This window comes from Prionailurus viverrinus, chromosome B4, assembly GCF_022837055.1.
Source record: "Prionailurus viverrinus isolate Anna chromosome B4, UM_Priviv_1.0, whole genome shotgun sequence".
Classification (NCBI taxonomy): Eukaryota; Metazoa; Chordata; class Mammalia; order Carnivora; family Felidae; genus Prionailurus; species Prionailurus viverrinus.
Window position 1 is genome coordinate 31,436,866 of NC_062567.1, and position 12,616 is coordinate 31,449,481.

General features: G+C 39.4%; 1 protein-coding gene and 1 pseudogene across 6 annotated transcripts in view; one reads left to right on the forward strand and one right to left on the reverse strand.

The window, feature by feature from the left end:
- Window positions 1–12,616, reverse strand: part of BCL2L13 (BCL2 like 13) — an 87,162-nt gene that overhangs the window by 52,270 nt on the left and 22,276 nt on the right. For 2 of the 6 annotated variants that reach the window (XM_047865092.1, XM_047865101.1), the window contains exon 3: window positions 542–631. The exons of the other annotated variants lie outside the window; for them this stretch is intronic. In XM_047865092.1, the coding sequence (XP_047721048.1) occupies window positions 542–631 (90 nt within the window). The remainder of the gene's footprint in view (window positions 1–541; window positions 632–12,616) is intronic. 6 annotated transcript variants of the gene reach the window in all.
- On the forward strand, window positions 5,733–5,902 carry LOC125169614 (40S ribosomal protein S29-like; annotated as a pseudogene).

Below are 12,616 nucleotides of genomic sequence, written 5' to 3' on the forward strand. Positions count from 1 at the left end.
CTGCCCCTCCCCAGCTCACACTGGCTCTCACTGTCAAAAATAAATTTAAAAACTTAAAAAAAAACTTAAGAAAAAAAAAGAGTCAAATGCTCTACCAAGCCAGCCAGGTAACCAGAATAACTATTTTTAAAGTTTATGGTATAATATTAAGTACAAGATATGTGACTACAAAATTATATGCATATTACTATTACAACTATCTATAGCATACATACATGCAAACATAGAAGCAACTTACTTACATTTTCCCCTTTAATGTTGTTATTAACTATAAAAATACCAAATACAAATCAAACTACATTAAATGACTGTTTACTCTATTAGTTAACAACAGAAAAGGCTGTCAGGTATGGTTTGGAAACATTTATAAACCTATCCTCCAGGAAAGAAAAAGGATACCTTCTAGTTTCACCCTTATAATTCTATTCCAATGCAATTCTGTACTGTTTAGAATGTTCTACTGTAAAATATCAAACCAACAGTAAATCAACCACACCAAACTGAGTCTACTAATTAACTAGGAAAATAAGAATAAACAGACCTTCAGAAATTTCCTTGTCCAGGGATTCTAGCTCTTCTTCAATTTCAGTTTTAATTTTTAATAAAACTTCTTGATCCAGAGATTGTGAAGCTACGAGAGAGAGAGAGAGAGAGAGAGAGAGAGAGAAAGAGAGAGAGAGAGAGAGAGAGAGAGAGAAGCCATTAGAATATGGGTAGTATTTTAACTATTTAACTTAGAAAATACAAATCAAAGGTCATTATCAAGGCTACTGGTCTAGAAGATATTTAAATTTAAAGATGAGGAAATTGAGGCTTGGGTAGGTTAGACCACCCATGATGGAGGAGCTGTTAATTGAACTCAGGTCAGTATGAATATAAAATCATTAATCTGGGCTGTGTCCTCCTCATCTTCTGGTTGGGAAGCTAGGAAGGAAATATCTCAGAAACCTTTTTGACATAATAATACAAAAGGAAACCCAAAAAGTTGTCTAAATAAGTGATAAATGCCTTCTAACATTGATATTTGTGGTCCTTTATCTTCACATCTTCATGCAAACTACAGCCCAAAAGAAGGCCCATTATCTTCCAAAGAGAATACAGCCTCCAACTTAACTATGAATATACCAAAAGTACTGCCTACAAGGTGTTATCATGCAGTAAAAGGAAAAGAAGGTCTTGGTCTGTGACACAGAATGGAGACAAAGGGGAAGAGCTCTGAAGGAGAAAATTACACCAGATGCTTTACAATTTACTAATTTCTCCTGACTCGGGTATTTGGAGCAGAGCCTTATCATTTTGTCTAAAGCACTGAATCCAAATATGACACCCCACACCTCCCATTCAGAATATATTATAGATATATTTCCAGGACATTTTCAATTGTTTCTATCACTATTTTCTACCATTGACAAGTTTTAGAAAGATGGATTTGCCATTTATTACCTGCACTGATAACACAGCCTGCTTGGGATTCTTTCTCTCCCTCTCTCTTTCCCTCCCCAGCTCTCTCTCTCTCTCTCTCAACATAAATAAACATTTAAAAAAAAATTTATTCCTGCTCCTACTCAGTATGAACTCAACTGCCAATTTCTTCACTAACAAAAAGGACATAACGTGCTACATTTCTACCTAACCCAGACTGCCCTCCTTCTTCCGGATTACTCAAATTCTGTCAAGGACCAATTTAAGCCTCTGTACTTCTCTACAACATCTTGTTCAATGATTACTACTGCATCGCTGACATTTGCACATTTATATAGTTTCGTCTGTGCCACATAGTTTAACACTTAAGTACATATTTTCTTATACTGTTCAATGAGTTTATAGTTTATTACCATTCTGACCACATTACAAACTATTTGAGATACTCCCTTAGTCGTAGATTTGTCAAGCAAGGACTAAAAAGTACTCAAATAAGGGGCACCTGGGTGGCTCAGTTGGTTCAGCGTCTGACTCTTGATCCTGGCTCAGGTCATGAGCTCACAGTTCATGGGATCAAGACCTAAGTTGGGCTCTGCACTGACAGAGTCAGTGCTTAGGCTTCTCTCTCTGCCCCTCCCCTGCTTAAGTGGGCTCTCTAAATATAAATAAGCTTTGTTTTTTTTTAATTTCTTTTTAATGTTTATTTTTGAGAAAGAGAGCATGAGCAGGGGGAGGGGCAGAGAGAGAGAGACAGACAGACAGAATCTAAAGCAGGCTCTGTGCTGACAGCTCAGAGCCTGATGTGGGGCTTGAACCCAGAGACCGCAAGATCATGACCCGAGCCGAAATCAGATGCCCAACTTACTGAGCCACCCAGGCACCCCTAAATAAAACTCTTTTTAAAAATGCTGTGTGCAAAATGTCTGGTGCTCAGCAAGCTCTCAACATTTAATAAAAGTTATAATAGGGGCACCTGGGTGGCTCATGTGTATAAATGACAACATTGTTGGCAAGAGAAGACGCTTACGAAAAAATAAAACAAAGTGGCACATAGGTGGCTCAGTTGGTTAAGCGTCCAACCCCTGATTTCGGCTCAGGTCATAGTCTCACGGTTCATGAGATCAGGCCCCACGTAGGGCTCTGTGCTGACAGTTTGGAGCCTGCTTGGGATTCCCTCTCTCCCTCTCTCTCTCTGCCCCTCCCCTGATCTTGCTCTCTGCCTCAAAATAAATAATCTTTATTAAAAAAAAAAAAAAGGAAAAACAAAATTAAACAAAAATTAAAGTTATTTTTAAATTACAGAAATTTAGGGGTGACTGGGTGACTCAGTTGGCTAAGTGTCCGACTCTTGCTTTCAGCTCAGGTCATGATCTCACAGTTGTGAGATCGAGCCCCGCATGGGGATTCTCTCTTTCTCCCTCTCTCTGCCCCTCCCCTGCTCTTTCAAAATAAATAAGTAAAAACTTAAAAAACAAATCAGTAAATTACAGGAATTTAAAAAGTTATCAGTATATTTTAAGGCCAGCTCAAATGACAAAAGAGAAATGAAATGAGAAGTCGTTTTGGGTTGCCTGGGTAGCTCAGTCAGTTAAGCAACCAACTTCGGCTCAAGTCATGATCTCACAGTTTGTGGGTTCAAGGCTCCCCCTCCCCCTTCACTAGGCTCTGTGCTGACAGCTCAGAGCCTAGAGCTTGCTTTGGATTCTGTGTCCCCCTCACCCCCCACCCCTCCCCGACTCACACTCTCTCTCTCTCAAAAATAAATAAACATTAAAAACATGTTTTGAAAGTCATTTTATGTAAGACAGTAAGAGTACAGAGCCATTTATTTATGGTGATAGAATTATGATAAGACAACATTATGAAAGAGGAATGGAAAGAATAAGACCTTGGGGTGCCTAGGTAGCTGTCAGTTGAGCGTCTGACTCTTGATTTCAGCTCAAGTCATGATCTCACAGTTCATGGGCTTGAGCCCTACAATGCGCTCCTCGCTGATGGCTTGGAGCCAGCTTGGGATTCTCTCTCCCTTTCTCTGCCCCTCCCCTACTTGTGCACATGCTCGCTTGCTCTCTCTCTCAAAATAAGTAAATAAACTTAAAAAAAACAATAAGACCTCAACTATTATCTCCATGTTTATGAAGAGGTTTAGTCAATGCCTGAATTATTTAATTTTAGATTTGAAAGGATCTGTAAAATAAAGGCCATCTAATCCATTTTCCTCATTATATAAATATGGGACTTAGAGAAATTGAAGAGATTCACCCTAAAATAAATCATATAAAAACAACATTAGCAACTAGATCTTTTGGGGGTACCTGGCTGGCTCAGTCCATGGAGCATGTGACTCTTGATCTCAGGGTTGTGAGTTCAAGCCCCACAATGGGTGCAGAGATTACTTAAAAATAAAAATCTTTAAGAACGTACATCTGACAAGTAAAATTATTTCTGAATTCTAAAACATGATAATTTTTTATGTACAGTGAAAAATAAGGAATACATGAATGTTTTATCTGCCATCTGCTTCCTTTTGGAAAATCTACATACCTAAAACATACACACACCCACATACCCAATCACACCACCACCAATACTACCACCATGCCACAAAGTAAAAGACAATAATGTCTTGGTTACCATATGCCTCACCTGCCAGATTAAAGAAAAGCAGCTGATTAAAGGAGTGTCTATTCTCATGAGACTAATGTGATGCTGATTACACACGACAAGTTGTCATACTTGATAATAAGTCATGTGGAAAACCTAAACCAGAAAAAGTCTACTGCCATCAGGACACAAAAGGCTATTTATTTAGCCAACCAATGACACAGACAGATTCAGTGATTTTCATTTAATCAACCCCCCCAACCCAGACTTTCAAAAGCATAGAGCTATGCAGTAGCAGCAATGCAGTATAAATCCTCCACTACAAACCCAGAGAAAAATATTTCAAAGATAAACAGACTTTAGCACACCAAATCCCACCCACTTCAGTGTCAAATGAAGAGTCAAGTGAGTCAGCAATCATCATACTCCAGCCCTGAAATACACTCAGGGCTTTCAAAATGAGTATCAGGTCAACAAGTTTAGAAGAGTTGTATGGGCAGAGCAAAATACTTTCTAAATCTGTGGGCCCCCAAACTGGACACACATTAAAATTACTGGGTGAATATATTAAAAATACAGATTCTCAGGGCACCTGGGTGGCTCAGTCGGTTGGGCCTCTGACTTTGGCTCAGGTCATGATCTCACGGCTCGTGGGTTTGAGCCCCATGTCAGGCTCTGTGCTGACCACTTGCTCAGCCTGGAGGCTGCTTCAGATTCTGTATCTCCTTCTTTCTCTGCCCCTCCCTTGCTCACACTCTGTTTCACTCTGTCTCTCAAAAATAAATAAATGTAAAAAAAAAAAAAGATTATTAAGCCCCATCATGGAACATCTGGTGGGTCCAGGGTAAAGGCTCATGATTTTCTTTTTAAAGACTTTTTTGGGGGTGTGGGGCAGTATCTGAGTGGCTCCATTGGTTAAGCGTCTGACTTCAGTTCAGGTCATGATTTCACGGTTCATGAGTCTGAGCCCCACATTGGGCTCTGTGCTGACAGTGCAGAGCCTGCTTGGGATTCTCATTCATTCTCTCTCTCTCTCTCTCTCTCTCTCTCTCTGTCTGTCTCTCTCTCTCTCTCCCACCCTCCATTCACACACTCTATCTCAAAATAAATTTAAAAAAAAACTTAAAAAAAAAAAGATTTAAAATAAAGATTTTTTTTCTTTTTCTTTCTTTCTTTTCTTTTCTTTTTTTTTTTTTTTTGGTTTATTTCTTTGAGAGAGAGAGTGCTTGCATGCTGGGGGCAGGGCAGAGAAAGAGACTCCCGAGCAGGCTCCATGCTGTCAGTGCAGAGCCCAATGCAGAGCCTGATTCCACAAACAGTGAGATCATGACCTGAGCCGAAATCAAGAGTTGGATGCTTAACTAACCCAGCTATGCACACAAGATCTTTTTTTTTTTTTTTTTAAGTAATCTCCACATCCAACGTGGGGCTGGAACTTACAACCCCGAGATCAAGAGTCGCATGCTCTACCAACTGAGCCAGCCAGGCATGCCATCTTTTCTTCAAAAGCATTCAGGCAATTAGTCTTGACAAATACTGCTCTTAAAAACTCATATAATCAAATTAAAAACATCTGCTAAATATATTGAGAACATGGTTCAATTATTTACTCAATAGCAAAAACAAATACCCCAAATGATACCATACTAGACAGATTTTTAGAAGCACAAAATAAACTTTTGCCTCATTGCATCTGAGAGAGCAAGATGGGTCACCAGCGGCTCTACTGGAGCCATCCAAGGAAATTTGGCTAAGGTTCTTATTCTTGCCACATCTGCTCAAACCCATGTGGTCTGATCCAGAAATATGGCCTCAATTATATGCCCCAGTGCTTCCATCAGTATGAAAGGATATAGGCTTCATTAAGTTGGATTAAGTGAACTTCCTTCAATGGGTCATCCAAGAGACCTACCTTAACTGTAGATATCCAAGATACCTACCTTCATGCTGACTCATTGTATACAAAATGAAAATACTTCAATTATGAATGTTTAAAAAAAATAAAAGTACAAAATAGCCAATCACAATGGTAGTTTTCAGGCTCTAGTGTTTCCATACCCCCAGGTATCCTGCACACTGGGAAACAGATTTGAGAGAGGACAGATTTGAAAGAGAAGAATGCAGGGAAACTTCACCACGCACCCACTCAAAGTCTGGTTTCAGGATCAAATATCTGTTCCTGATAGAAAAGCGGAGAAAAGAATAAAAGAGTACACATCTCCCGAAATAATGAACTGTGAGTCAAAATTTGGGATGGGATTATGAAAATCTGTCTTAAAAAAGTTGATTTGAGATGGCAACAGTCTCCAAATTGATCCACAGATTCAATGCAATCCCTATCAAAATTCCAACTGCAGGGTGCCCGGCAGGTTCAGTCAGTACAGCACGTGACTCAACCTTGAAGGTTGTAAGTTTGAGCCCCACTCTGGGTATAGAGATTATTTAAAAATAAAATCTTAAAAACAAATTTCCAACTTCCCTTTTTCCAGAAATGGACAAGACAATCCTAAAATTCATAGAGAATTGCAACAGACACAAAATAGTCCAAGCAATTTTGAAAAAGAATGAAGTTGGAGGACTCAAACTTCACAATTTCAAAACTTACTATAAATAAAGCTACAGTAATCAAGATAGGGTGGTTATAGAACAAGGACAAATAGAGCAATGGAACCTAATTAAGGGTCCATAAATAAATACATATATTTAAGGTCAACTGATTTTTGAGAAGGGTACGAAGACCATTCAACAGAAGAAGAACCTTTTCAACAAATAGTGCTGGGAAAACTAGATTTTCCCATGCAAAATAATGAATCTGTACCCCTACTTCACAGCAAATACAAAAATTAATTCAAAACGGATAAAAGATCTAAATTGTTTTGAAGATTTTAATTTTTTTTAAACTAATCTCTACACACCACGTAGGACTCAAACCCATAACCCCAAGATCAAGAGTCACACCCTCCACCAACCAAGCCAGCCAGGCATCCATCAAAGACCTAAATTTAAAAGCTAAAACTATCAGGTGCCTGAATGGGTCAGTCATTTGAGCATTTGACTTTAGCTCAGGTCATGATCTCACAGTTTGTGGGTTTGAGCCCTGCAATGGGCTCTTCACTGACAGCACAGAGACTGTTTCCCTCTCTCTCTGCCCCTCCCTGGCAATCTCTCTCTCTCAAAAATAAATAAACATTAAAAAAAACAAAACAAAAAAAACCTTCAGGGACTCCTGGATGGCTCAATCGGTTAAGCATAGTACTTCATCTCAGGTCATGATCTTGACTCCACAACCCTGAGATCATGACCTGAGTTGAAGTCCAACACTTAGCCAACTAAGACACCCAGATGTCCCAAAACTATAGAACTCTTAAAAGAAAACGTAGGTGAAAATGTGCACAGCCCTGGATTATGGAATGATTCCTTAGACACTAAAAACATATCAAACACAGATAAACTGGTCTTCATAAAAATTACACACTTTTGTATATCAAAGTATAATACCATGGCGCCTAGGTCGGTCAGTTGGTTAAGTGTCCAACTCTTGATTTCAGCTCAGGTCATGATCTCAGGGTTATGAGGTCAGGCTCCACACTCAGCATGGAACCTGCTTGGGATTCTCTCTCTACCTCTCTCTCTCTGCCCCCCCTCCCCATTTGTGGACACACATACTCTCTTAAAAATAAACATTACAAAAAAGTACACTATCAATACAAACCACAGAATGGAAGAAAATATCTGGAAATCATATATCTGATAAGGGTCTGGTATCTAAAATATATATAGAATCCTTACAACTCAATAACACAGAGACAAATAACCCAATCAAAAAATGGGCAAAGGATATTAACAGACATTTCTCTAAAGATATACAAATGACCAATAAACACATGAAAAGATGTTCAACATCATTAGCAATTAGGGAAATGCAAATTAAAGTCATAGGGAGGGACACCTGGGTGGCTCAGTTGGTTAAGCATTTGACTCTTGATGTCAGCTCAGGTCAAGATCTCATGGTTCATGAGTTTGAGCCCTACATTGGGCTCCGTGCTGACAGTGCAGAGCCTGTTTGGGATTCTCTCTCTCTCCCTCTGCTTCTCTCTCTCCCACCAGGGTAGCTATAATCAAAAATAGCAATGATAGGGGCGCCTGGGTGGCGCAGTCGGTTAAGCAGCCGACTTCAGCCAGGTCACGATCTCGTGGTCCGTGAGTTCGAGCCCCGCGTCAGGCTCTGGGCTGATGGCTCAGAGCCTGGAGCCTGTTTCCGATTCTGTGTCTCCCTCTCTCTCTGCCCCTCCCCCATTCATGCTCTGTCTCTCTCTGTCCCAAAAATAAATAAAAACGTTGAAAAAAAAATTAAAAAAAAAAAATAGCAATGATAGGGCACCTGGGTGGATTAGTCCATTAAGCATCCAACTCTTGATTTTGCTTAGGTCATGATCCAGGATTATGGGATTGAACCGTACATCAAGCTCTGTGCTAAGCATGGAGCCTGCTTGAGATTCTCTCTCTCTCCTTGTCTCTCTCTGTCTCTCTCCTTCTGTCCCTCTCCCCCACGCACTCTGTCTCTCTCAAATAAATTAAAATAAAAATTTTTAAATAGCAATAAAAGCAAGTTTGGCAAAGATGTAGAATTTAGAAAGGGGAACCTCCATTCATTGCTGGTGGAAATGCAAAATGATACAACTACTGTGGAAGACAGCTTGGTAGTTTATTACAAAACTAAGTATACTCTTACCATATGATCTAGCAATCATGCTTCTTGGTATTTACCCAAATGAGGTGAAAACTTACATCTACACAAAACTTGCATATGAATGTTTAAAATAGTTTTATTCGTAACTGTCAAAACTTGGAAGCAATGAAAATGTTCTTCAACAGGTGAATGGAGAAATAAACTATGCTATATCCATACAATGGAATATTATTCAGCAATAAAAGAAATGAGCTACCACAATGAGACACCACACTTCACACCCATTAGGATGGCTATTATAAAAAACAAAACAAAAACAACAAAAAACAAAAACAAACCCAGAAAACAAGTATTGGTGAGGATGTGGAGAAATTGGAACCCCTGTGTATTACTGATGGGAATATAAAATGATACAGCTACTGTGGAAAAAAGTAAGGCAGTTCCTCAGAAAATTAAACAGAATTACCATGTGATCCAGCAAATCTATACCTGAGCATATACCAAAAAATACCTGAAAGCAGAGACTCAAACAGATATTTGTAACACCAATGTTGATAGCATTATTCACAATAGCCAAAAGGGAGAAATAACCCAAATGTCCATCAACAGATGAATGCATAAGCAAAATACGCTACATGCATACATTAGAATATTATTCAGCTTTAAAAAAAGGAATCGAGCGCGCCTGGGTAGTAGAGCATCCGACCCTTGATTTCAGGTCACATCATGATCCCAGGGTCATGGGTTTGAGCCCCATGTCTGACTCCGAGGTGAGCATGGAGCCCACTTAAGATTCCCTCTCTCTTTCCCTCTGCCCCACTCCCCTGCTTGTGCACTCTCTCTCTCTAAAAAATAAAAATTAAAGAAAAATTTTACAGTTTAAAAAGTGTTTCTTTTTTTTTTTTTTTTTTAATTTTTTTTTTTCAACGTTTATCTATTTTTGGGACAGAGAGAGACAGAGCATGAACGGGGGAGGGGCAGAGAGAGAGGGAGACACAGAATCGGAAACAGGCTCCAGGCTCTGAGCCATCAGCCCAGAGCCTGACGCAGGGCTCGAACTCACGGACCGCGAGATCGTGACCTGGCTGAAGTCGGACGCTTAACCGACTGCGCCACCCAGGCGCCCCTAAAAAGTTTTTCTAAAAAAAAAAAAAAAAAAAAAAAAGGAATGAGGGGTGCCAGCTGGCTCAGTCAGTAAAGCATACAACTCTTGATCTCAGGGTCATGAGTTCAAGCCCCGGGTTGAACATAGAGATTACTTAAAAATAAAAGGAAGGAAATTCAGACACATGCGACAGCATGGATGAACCCTGAAGACATTATGCTAAGTGAAATAAATCAGACACAAAAGGATAAATGTTTGATTGCACTCAAACGAGATGCCTAGAATAGTTAAATTCATAGAGACATGCAGTAGAATAGTGGTTGCCTGGGGCTGAAAGGAAGAGGGGAAAATGGGAAGTTACTGTTTGAATGGTTGGATGAATAACAAACCAGTATCACAACTACATGTGTTTGATAGTCACATAACTAATTAAGATACAGGAACTTACTCTCCTTTCTAACCTAAGAAAGAAATGTCTTATTAATAAATCCATGCTAATTACTTCAGCATCAAAGTTCTCTATATTAATAATCACAAAATTGTGTATAACAGAAATTATTATTTGACATCAAATACACAAGTCAGCAGGACTTCTACCAGTCAGAATACATAATTCAGAACAGGGTTGACTATATTCAGCACAAACTAACACTGAAAGAGTTGGCTAGTTCTGGAAAAGTGTAGAGTTAACTATTTATGGAAAAGTCTATAACCAGCACATGAGTCAGGAAAAAATGAAAAACGTTCAATGTAACAGAAATCTTGGGTCATGAATTGGGTTACTTCCCTTAGCCTCTCCTTCTCACCCTTAACTGCTTTATGAACTTGAAACCAACCCTACTCTACCCACATTATACCAATGGATGCTACAGCAGACCCTATGTATAATAGCATGTCATGAGAGTAAACCATACATCACATTTTAGATAACAAATAGGATAGCAAAGCAGCAAAGACAGCAACAAGAACTTAATTTTTTCCTCTAAAAAGTTAGCCTGCATATTTTTAAATTTAAGTATAAATACTCTGTACTCAGGCTTACAAGAAAATAATATAATGATAACAACCAAGTTTCAAAAACAAAATGAAACAAAAACAGTAAAGCAGGTAAACTCCTCAAATCCTACAGTGCTCAGTTGGAAAAAATTCTATGCTCAAGCATGAAAAAGAACTGACCAATACAGGCACATGTAATCATTAGAGTTCTTACAAATTTAGTCAACCACCGGAGGTGAAAAATCCTGGGTTTTGTTGAGCATAGAGTCTGTTACAATTGAAAAATAGGGGAGCTTGTGTGGCTCAGTCAGTTGAGCGTCCGACTCTTGATTTTGGTTCAGATCATGATCCCAGGGTCATGGGATAGAGCCCTATGTCAATCCAATGCTCAGTGTGGAACCTGCTTAAGAATCTCTCTCTCTTTCCCACCATCCCTTTCCCCCACTTGCACACACTCTCTAAAATTAAAAAAAAAAATTTTTTTTAAGTAAATAAAATTTTTTTAAATGGGAAATAACATAAACAAGTGGAATTTGAATAGGTGGGGAAGTGTGTATGTATTAGGATCCCAGTTGGTCCAGGACCTTCCCAATTTTCAATCCTGGGCAAACTGGACACTTGATTAACCTAATATGTATATTTGGGAAACATGTTAATTAGGACAGGCTAGTCTGTGCTATGTAATAAATGAAGCCAGAAATTTCAGCAACTTAACTCAAAAGTCCACTCTCTCCCTCCCATGTTACATATCTAACTTAGGGAACTGGAAGACATGCTCCATGTAGTCACTTAGCAACCCTTATTGCTGGTAGCTCTGCCCTACTATAACAATGCCATTTGGAACATATGATCTCTCCTACATCCACACACCCCCACAAAGCAAGGGAGAAAGGCATATTGGTTCTTAAATGCTACAGCCTAGAAGTGACACAAATCATACTACTCAAATTCCTTTGGCTAGGACTAGTCCATATGGCTCTGCCTAAATGCAATTTTTCCCTGGGTCTAGCAAGGAGATAAGAATAAGATACGGGTGAACATTAGTAATCACTATCACAGGAATCTACCATTCCAGAGCAGCTCAGTTTGAGTGAAAAAATCCAGACAGGAATAAGCATAGTTTGTTTATTTATTTTTTTAAGTTTATTTATTTTTGAAAGAGAGAGAAAGAGATAGAGAGGGAGAGAGAGAATGAGCGGGGGGGAGGGACAGAAAGAGAGGGAGGCACAGAATCCGAAGCAGGCTCCAGGTTCTGAGATGTCAGTACAGAGCCTGACATGGGGCTCAAACCCACAAACCCTGAAGTCATGACCTGAGCCGAAGTCAGACGTTTAACCAACTGAGCCACCCAGGTGTCCCAAGCATGGTTTGTTTAAAATACCACACAGGGGCACCTGGCTAGGTCAGTCAGTTCAGCACGAGACTCTTGATTTCAAGGTTGTGAGTTCAAGCCACACGTTGGACGTAGAGATTATTTCCAAATAAAATCTTTAAAATAAATAAATAAATAAATAAATAAATAAATAAAGCACCTGGGTGGCTCAGCTGGTTAGCCTCTGACTCTTGATTTCAGTTGAGGTCATGATCCCAGGCTTGTGGGATCGAGCCCCACATCAGGCTCCGTGCTGAGCATGGAGCCTGCTTAGGATTTTCTCTCTCTCTCTCTCTCTCTCTCTCTCTCTCTCTCTGTCTCTCCTTTTGCCCCTCTCCCACACTCGCACACTCTCTCTCTCTCTCAAATAAAATTAAATAAACAAATAAGACAGTAAGAGACATAAGATGTAATAGGTGATGACCAA